This window comes from Carassius auratus, chromosome 28, assembly GCF_003368295.1.
Source record: "Carassius auratus strain Wakin chromosome 28, ASM336829v1, whole genome shotgun sequence".
Classification (NCBI taxonomy): Eukaryota; Metazoa; Chordata; class Actinopteri; order Cypriniformes; family Cyprinidae; genus Carassius; species Carassius auratus.
The window spans coordinates 14846283-14855245 of NC_039270.1; the positions used below are offsets into that span (position 1 = coordinate 14846283).

Consider the following 8963-nt stretch of genomic DNA (forward strand, 5'->3'; position numbering starts at 1 on the left):
CGTAGTTTCATCCATGAGTTTTCCTTTTAATAGAAAAAGTCATAATTACAGAAGACATATTAGAAATACTAAAAATATTTTAGCCTATATGGAGGGATCCTTGAATTATTTTGGACAACAGGTGACCTTACAGTCAAAAAAGCTTACACTAAAGCTTTTGAAGTATAGATTATTCAAAAAAAAATAATGATAGATAATGCCATTTCAGTTTCCACTAGCCATTTCTGAGTGAAATTTGCTTTACCACCAAATGTTCAGTGTAGTGGCATAGACATTTTTGAATGCATCATCAAAAATAGCTTTGTGATATAATGATTAATTCTGTCTCTCTCTTTCTTTCTCTCTCTCTCTCTCAGACTAAACTGGTTCTACAGAAGCAATTGACTAAAAATCTGACCGCCAGCTTCCTTTCCACCCCCTTAACTCATCCCACCCTCTGCACAGTCGCAGCCAATCCTCTCGCGCTGCGACACCCGCCGGGCACTACTTTCATTCAGACGCCCATCCTCGGCCATGCCCTCTTTAGGCCAGCGCCCGGACCTCTGAGAGCAACACACACTCCCATCATATTTTCCCCTTATTGATCACCTCGAAACAAGACAAACACGCTCTTACAACAAGGCCGCACATCCACGTAATTTAGTTTTACGTTCCGTTCTCAGTACTGACGTTCTCTGTGCTAACTTCGTCCGTGCTCCTGCTCTCTCCGAGCTGTGTACACTTAAGTATATAAACACAAACACACACTCCCATAGTGTTCCCTGTCCTCCTCAAAAACTGTGACTCTGAGAGGGTCACTCTTGAACTATGCAGCAAAGGGAGAGAGAGTGTGTGAGAGAGATAGAGAAAGAGAGCAAGACCTTATATGGGAATATGGGCGGGGCCTCGTTGATAACACCAGCCCACTATGCAGATGAACGCTTGAATGACAGGACAAGACTGATAAAGGACTGAAAGAGCTATAAGAAGAATATTTAGCTTTGCTTTATGAGATATTTATCATTATACAGATATTAATCAGGTCTTTATAATTTATTAGAGGAAAGCCAATTTTAGAGACGTATAACTGCGCTAGCTGTTAGTTTAGTGAGGAAATGCAAACATCCCTTTACTTGATGCTTTTTTTTTTTTTGTAAGTTTTTTCAATTGTTATTAGTCTGTTCTCATGTCGTTCCACATTGATATGTTGCCGCAGGTCTGTGTATTCACAAACATTTCGAGTAGCCTCATCTGACCGGCTTTTGTTACAAACACAAACCTCATTGGTCTGTCAGTTTACAGATGCTAAGGCTTTCTGTCATGGGTAATCACAGAATAACACACGCCAGTCTAATATACAAAGGTGACAATTTGGTAGCAAAGCACACATAATCGCTCCCAATCAGTCTCGTAATTTTCTCAGTGTTGATGCTTAGATTAGATGATTTGAGATTGCACACACACACACACACACACACACACACAAAACCTCAGATGAGGTGATTACGGTTCAGTCACAGTTTGACGTGGCCTTTCATATCCGCATATTTTGTTCTCAGTATTCCTTCATTACAGCCTCACAAAGGTCAGCGTGCCTGTCAAAAATCTATCCGCGTCCCATCTTGATTAAGATCTAAACCCCTGTGTGTGTGTGTGTGTGTGTGTGTGTGTGTGTGTGTGTGTGTGTGTTTGATCCAAAACCTCTCATGAGTTCATTACTCTCAATTTTATTCAGAATAACATTTTAAATTCTGGAAGCATCATTGATTTATTTGCACAGAGGAGCCATTGCCAAAACATAATGACCATAATGGCGGGTTACTGAATATACAACAGTACTGTTGAAAGAAGTATTTTAAGATCACGTTTGAATAGCAACGTAATCAATTTCAGATATACATGTTATATACAAGTATACAAGTGTTCCCGTCAGCCTGAACAAAGTCACATCGCTTTGCCCCAGATCAGTGTCATCTGATGGTTTTTGAAGGACTAATAAGACCAAGACAAAAGACCAAGACTGATCATCTGACTTCACACCTGTAGAATTAGATGTTGCTGTTGGGTCTATGTTGTACCATTTTTCATCTGTCTGTATTTTTTGTTTTAAATGTGCCCTAGCATACAAAGCTTTTTGTAAATATTTTAAAAATACAGCTTTTAAAAGTCAATCATTAACATTTATAATATATACAATTAGAGTAAATATGTAGAATTTTATCAGATGTTTAATGTAGATTCTTTATGGTTATTGTAATTAATGTTATAATAAGAACAAGCTCTACTTGAAGTTATTACTTTCTGCCACCATTTCTGCAGAGACATGCATACTGAAATAAGGAGATAATTTAATGCGAAGTAGATAGGATAATGAAGTTTTTACATAAAATTGTTCATCGAAGCGCTTGCGAGAGAAAAAAAAGGCAACGGAATATAAGAAATATTGCTAAAAAACGGGCTGAGACTCAGAGCCCCAGACAAGGCCTCAGAGCCTGGAGTCATGGGTGAGTCTCAAGCCCACTCAGGGCTCTTGCTTTTCAGAGGATGGTTTGCCCTTGAGGGACTGAAGCCTGGGGCCTTGAACAAAGCTAACTAACAACAGCCATATTGACACTTGAAGAGAGGCACAACATGGACAACTTCTGCTTTTTTTTCTGAGGACACTTTAGAACAAGGAATATGTGTGTGCGTGTGTGTTTTGATAACTCCTGAACGTCAAACTGATCTCCATAAGGTCCAAGGAAGGACAACTAGCGAATGAGAAATAACATCAGTCCATCACTGAATACCTTCATGCTTTCTTGAGGCACAAGCAGACGTAACCGCACCGTTCCTAGTTGTGTCATCCTCATGAGCTCCATACAGCAGATATGGCTGGTTGTGATACTGTGATGGTCTCTGCTAGGTGGATGATTTCACATGTTGTCCAAACGTAACAATTCCAAAATATCTTTGAGGTTGTTTGTTGGGATTTTTATGTTGCTTTTTCAGTGCAGTGAAATTCAATCCTTAAGCAATAATGACGGAAACTGGAACCTTTTTAAGAAAACTGATGTAGTTTCTCTCTCTCTCTCTCTCTCTCTCTCCCTCTCTCTCTATGTTAGTGTACATGTTTCCTCCCTTGTTCTCTTAATGTTGTGAGCGCTCTTGATGTAGTGTGTTCCTATTGCCAATCTAGAGGACACTGGAAAGCTTAATATGACATTTCTCCCCATTTATTTTACGCTGTTGGAATCTGTTTGTCACAGGAGAGTCATGGAAACATCCGTTGCCAGCAGTGACAAGACAGTGGATGGCATTTCCCATTTCTTCCATGTTGGTTCAGGGCTAATTTGACTATTTGACCCAAACTGACTTGACTTCCTGCACTAGTTTGCCTTGTGCCAATATATATATATATATATGGCATTTTTGGCAAAATTTGAGAATTCTTGTTTTTTTTTTTTACAGTAGGCTAATCAAGTGGACTGCACATAAAACCTACAGGAGTGAAACTCTCATATGATCAAAAAGCACACACACACACAAAATGTTTTTCCCATGAATGTGTTGGAAAACATGGAGCCTTGTGTGAAAATGTGCATGTGTGCGTGTAAACTGAAAAATATGTCCGGTCCAACTAGATGTTTGTGAAGCATGAACAAGGATGAGAAGATTTCAATATCACTTAAAAGGGACCTGGCCAGTATTGTGTAATTTAAATAATGACTGACATTATATATGTTATTTGTGCTCAATAGATTTCTGTCTGTGACTGATCTAACATTGATCTGAACTCTCAGCTGACACAAAGGAAAACGTTTTTTCATAGGACTTTGCGTCTTGGTTTTCTGACTCATTTGCTCTTTCTCTGTACAGGGTGTGTATGAATGCGTGAAAGCGAAATAAAGCAGAGAGAGAGAGAGAGAGAGAAATAAATCGATTAGACTTCCACCCGAGTGCTCTGGCTGTTCTTTTGGGGGCTTATGGGACTCCTGGTTATTGACTAGAGGCTGACAGCTTGTCATGGTGTCTTGCTTTATAATGACAAACTTGTCGAAACTTCCCAGTTCGATGTAAAACCAGCAAAACTAGGCAAAAAAAAAAAAAAAAAAGAAAGTCTTCTACCAAACTGGGGCTCGCTCTCATTCCATTTGAACAAGTGTGCGCCATCCTGTGTTTACGATGAGAACAGCAATAATATAACAGGGAACTGGCAGATTTTCAGGGTTTACAAACAGGTAAGCTGCTTTTACTTTTATATTCATTAAATATTTTAAGTTTAGAATATTTTAGTAGTAATATCTCCATTGTTATTAATTAGAAATTGGCATGGATTCAGATTTTTACAAATGTGCCAAAAAATTTTACTAATAAAAAGCCAGCACAACCCATATAGAAGAAAAAATTATTTTCATATATTTAAATATCTTAAATTCAAATAGAAGAAAATATATTTTATACATGTAAATATATTTTGCAATAAAATGAAAAATATATTTAAATAATAAATTTTGGCCGGTTATTATGAATATTTTTAACATATATTAAATATATGTAAATATATTTTTATTGGAAATATTTATATTTATTTTCTTTATATTAAGATATAAGACTTTGCAAATATATTAATTTGCAATATATGTCCATATAGTAATTTCTAATATTTGTTGACATAAAATTTCTATAAATGTAATTATATTTTAAAACATTCCAACATTTAATTAAATAAACATGTTTTATAGAATATATGTAAATAAATTAAATCTCCACACATGTAAATGTTTTAATTTTATATATATTATAATATATGCGCCTTCAGAATAAATAAAATACAAACAAAATTTGGACACAGAAAAGCTAAAAAATCTCCATACAGTTTAACTTAAATACAGCATATGTTCATTTCACTGCTTAAATGGGTCAAATGTTTGGGATCAGAAAGATTTTTTTCTCATGCTGATCAAGGCTGCATTTATTTGATCAGAAATACAGGAAAATATATATATTATGATGTAAAATAAAGTTTTTTCTATTTCAATATAGATTTAAATCTATTTATGTGATGCACAGCTGAATTTTCAGCAGTCACATGATCCTTCAGAAATCATTCTGATATGATGAATTATTACCAATGTTGAAACTGTAATAGCTCCATTGTTATTAATTAGATTTTTACAAATGTGCCAAAAGGAGAGAGATATATATATATTACTAATAAAAATGTATTTGTCTTTGTTATCGTTCTCAAATCGTTAGCACGAAAATTATATATATTTTTTATTCCACCTAAACATTTTAGTTTGTTTAGCGTTATCAATACTGCTTGTTTCAGAATGTTCAAGAAACATTTAAAAGGTTGAAAATGATAAAACCGAATGTCCCCTTAACGATCGCCTAACCAAGAAAGTTCAGAAAACTTTAAGAAGTAATGCTTCCCAACTCAATAGAAATTCTCAGAACGTATTGTTAACAGGGACTTTGCATTATTTGTATCATGTTTTGATTCACTAAATACACATATTCAAACAAAAGTATATTTTATTATGGAAAGTCAATAATTATTTGTCTATTCCATTTTTCAAGTGTGCTTCCTTTTGCTCGGTTAATGGGGTGTCAGCCCGTTCTGCTGCTCATGAAGTTCCGGGACCCTTTTAAAGAGTGCATCTTTGAAACTATATGTTGTGTGAAGTTTGCAATGTGTTTAATGTATTGTGTAACAGCGGGTAAAAAGTATATTTGCATAATGTGAAGCATTTGATCTGTGATCTGTAAACACCATTGATGCAAGCCTCATGAAATGAAGAGTAGCTTGAAGCAAGTGTTAACTTTAGACATTGTTCAAGACACACACACACTCTCCCTGGCAGAAGTGGAGAGCCCTCTATTATAAGGTCACTGCCGATCTAGCCATGAACTAAATGAAATATCTACTCCGTGAAAAGATAGATAAAGGGCAAATAAAAGCAATTCTCTGGTTTACTCCCCCGAAGAGAGAGACTGCAGATATGTCAGGCTCATTCAGATGGAAGACTGCTGCTGTGCTGTTAAGCAGACAAGATTTGAAGTGTGTCTACGGATCACATGCTTAAAATGTATTTCTTTATAGAACATTAACATTATTTTTGACCATTGTGTAAATTAAGAGTTACTTTAGATTTAGATTAGAACAGATGAATGAGTGGAAAACAATTGCAGCCAAGCAGCTTTATTAAGATATTAAAAAGCTGCTCGCACGGTCTTTGTTTCAGACAAAAATGCTTTTAAACAAACTAATGTCAAAATGTATTTAAAAGCAATCTCAGCTAAAAATAAGAGTCAAATCTTCATAAGTCATATTTTTCCATATAAAAAGAACAGAAATCTATAATTTATGTTCGCAATTGAAAGCTAACATTACACAATATGACTGAATATTCATGAAATACAGTCATCGGGGTAAAAACTATAATGGCACAGTGGTGAACTCACTCACAATCAAACAAACTCAAACTAATTACACTTAGGTGTTCTTATGGAATAAATCAGTAAACATTTGAATAGGAATGTGTCTGACAAAATAGAAACAAATAGAAATAAGTAAATCATCCATGCAGTCCGCTTAACTAAATTAAGACAATCTTCTGTCAAGTTGACGTCACAAAAGAGTAGTCATCATGGCACAAATGTCACTATATATTTAAGTGTAAAAGCAGTATTTTTTGTCAGTCAACTGCTTCGAGATAAGCATGAGAGAAATATGTCACAGAAACACATGGATTCTATCCTGTATGCTTAAGAATATAAAACTTCAATAATGCAGTATCTTCATACGGTGTGCTAAACTTACAATGGCACTCCAATGTCAAATGTTTCAAAAGATATCAAATCGAGCATCTGTTCCTGGCATCTCTCTTCTAACATATCTTTATGTTACTCTGTTAGGGCTATTGCTATCTTCTCCATCTCTAGCTGTCCAGAGAGCCGCTGGCCTTGTTCTTGTTGCGGCTGAGTGGGAAGGTGGTTTTGCTCTGAGGCTGGGTCATTTTGCTGGCCAGATGGACAAAGGGCTCGATGAGCGTCCGTCTGTCGGTCACAGAGACCTCCCACAGCCGGACCTTCTCCTGCCGAGCCCACTGCTGAGCCGCCTCGCTGTCCACCCTCCTCTGATCCTGCAGGTCCAACTTATTACCCACAACAACAACAGTCACCTGTGAGACAGAGACACAACGTTCCTTTACAATTATTTCATGATGTCTGCTTACAGTCTCATTTTTTAGCTAGAAAAAATGTCATGTTTTTCTCAACATTTCAATTAAAACTGGACTCCTCACGAGTCGTTTTGCAAGAACTCATGCTCACCAAGGTTGTGTTTATTTAATAAAAATACAGTAAAACTGTAATATTATGAAATATTAGCAAAACAACTGTTTCCCATTTGAATATATTTTAAAATGTAATTTATTTCTGTGATGCAAAGCTGTATTTTCAGCATCATTACTCTTCAGTGTCACACAATCCTTCAGAAATCATTCTGATATGATGATTTGATGCTCTGAAAACACAGCTATCAAAATCATGTTCAAAGCATGTTTCCCTAATCTTAAGGGAACATTTTATTTTATAATTTTGCTAATGATATGGAAATGTTACTTTTGCGACCTGACACAAAAAAGTAACATTCACAAAAATGCCAGATAAACACCAAATGAAACCATGATCCAATGAGTGATGTATGATGTTATAGTGCTATCGTTCTATTAATGGTACTAGAAGAGCATTTGCTCAGAGCCTTCCTTGTTAGAACATTGCCTGTTAGGAACTGAACTGTCATACATTTTCTCTGGGTTTTTTTTTTTTTTAATGTATGTACTGTTTAATGTTAGTTCAAAAGAAATGCATTTATTTGAAATATAAAACTATTTCCATATTACATGTCTTTACTAGCCCTGTTAATGAATACGTCAATGCTAAATAAAAGCATTAGTTTTATTTTATAATGCTTTTATATATATATATATATATATATATATATATATATATATATATATATATATATATATATACCCCAAAGATTTGAACGGGTGGTGTGTAGTCTGTGCATAACAAACACACACCTCTTTTTTGTCCCGGCAGCGGTCGATGTCTTTCTTCAGAGCCTCTACGCGTTTGAAGGACTCTTTGCTGTCGATGCTGTAGACGAGCACGAAGCCGTCAGCGAAAGTGAAGTAGTGCCGCGGAAACTCGAGAGCCTCGCGCAGCCCGCGCGTGTCGTAAAAGCGCAGCTGCTCTCGGGTGCCGCGGTCCGTTTCCACAGACCCGATGTAAATGTCCTCCAGTGTCTCCATGGTCTCTGAACCTGTCACACCGGTACCATATGAATCTGTACTGCTCGTGTATTAGTGTTTAAGGAATGACTCGTGCTGTCATCGCACTCACCTGCGACATGGTTGGCGTACAGTAACTGCTCCAGAAGCGCGGTTTTCCCCACGGATCCCTGACCACACACCACCACCTTACAGCTCTTGCCCATGACCACTTACAACCTTGCAGTCTTCATTCAAGTATAGAAATACACTAGAGATTAAAGGTGGGTGGAAGAACCTGTTACAGCGAAAGAGCAGAAATAATACTGACGTGCAATAATAATAAAGCAACAGTCACGTTAGTGCTGCACACACCAGTATCAGATTACTGTATGACTGAATACTATAAAATTTCGTTTACGAAAAAAAAACTGGACGTACTGTACTCTCTTCCTGTTTATGTCAGATTTCAGCCTTCGACGAAATATGACAGCAGTTCCGTTGAGCTGAGGAGCGCCCTCTCTGTCCGGAGGACAACAAGACACGCCGTTGCATGTGATTCACGTGTAGTACATGGGTGTAACAAAACACTAAAAAAAACTAGAAAACATGTAAACCTTTAGGGTTTTATATATATATATATATATATATATATATATATATATATATATATATATATATATATATATATATATATATATATATATATATATATATATA

At 36.2% G+C, this 8963-nt stretch overlaps 2 protein-coding genes across 7 annotated transcripts in view; one reads left to right on the forward strand and one right to left on the reverse strand.

Annotated features, from left to right (window-relative positions):
• Positions 1-3912, forward strand: part of LOC113046934 (zinc finger protein 385D-like) — a 93342-nt gene extending 89430 nt beyond the window's left edge. For all 5 annotated transcript variants that reach the window (XM_026208088.1, XM_026208086.1, XM_026208087.1 and 2 more), the window contains one exon: positions 357-3912. In XM_026208088.1, the coding sequence (XP_026063873.1) occupies positions 357-584 (228 nt within the window). In that variant the 3' untranslated portion in view covers positions 585-3912. The remainder of the gene's footprint in view (positions 1-356) is intronic.
• Positions 3913-6150: 2238 nt separating this feature from the next.
• LOC113046936 (NF-kappa-B inhibitor-interacting Ras-like protein 2) lies at positions 6151-8766 on the reverse strand. 2 transcript variants are annotated; one of them, XM_026208091.1, is made up of 4 exons: positions 8685-8766; positions 8377-8541; positions 8055-8296; positions 6151-7148 (listed from the first exon to the last, which is right to left on the reverse strand). In XM_026208091.1, exons 2-4 carry the CDS (start codon positions 8468-8470, stop codon positions 6906-6908), a joined length of 579 nt encoding a protein of 192 aa, XP_026063876.1. In that variant the 5' UTR covers positions 8471-8541; positions 8685-8766; the 3' UTR covers positions 6151-6905. The 2 variants fall into 2 exon arrangements, with proteins under 2 accessions (XP_026063876.1, XP_026063877.1); XM_026208092.1 differs by lacking the exon at positions 8685-8766 and having other exon boundaries at positions 8377-8669.
• Positions 8767-8963: the final 197 nt, after the last annotated feature.

Bases quoted from the DNA above. Each gene is read 5' to 3' on its own strand.
- LOC113046936 (XM_026208091.1), bottom strand. From the start codon at position 8,470: ATGGGCAAGAGCTGTAAGGTGGTGGTGTGTGGTCAGGGATCCGTGGGG. The intron at 8,297-8,376 runs GTGAGTGCGATG...CCGGTGTGACAG, and splicing joins GTACGCCAACCATGTCGCAG to GTTCAGAGACCATGGAGACA. The intron at 7,149-8,054 runs GTGTGTGTTTGT...TCTGTCTCACAG, and splicing joins GCTGCCGGGACAAAAAAGAG to GTGACTGTTGTTGTTGTGGG.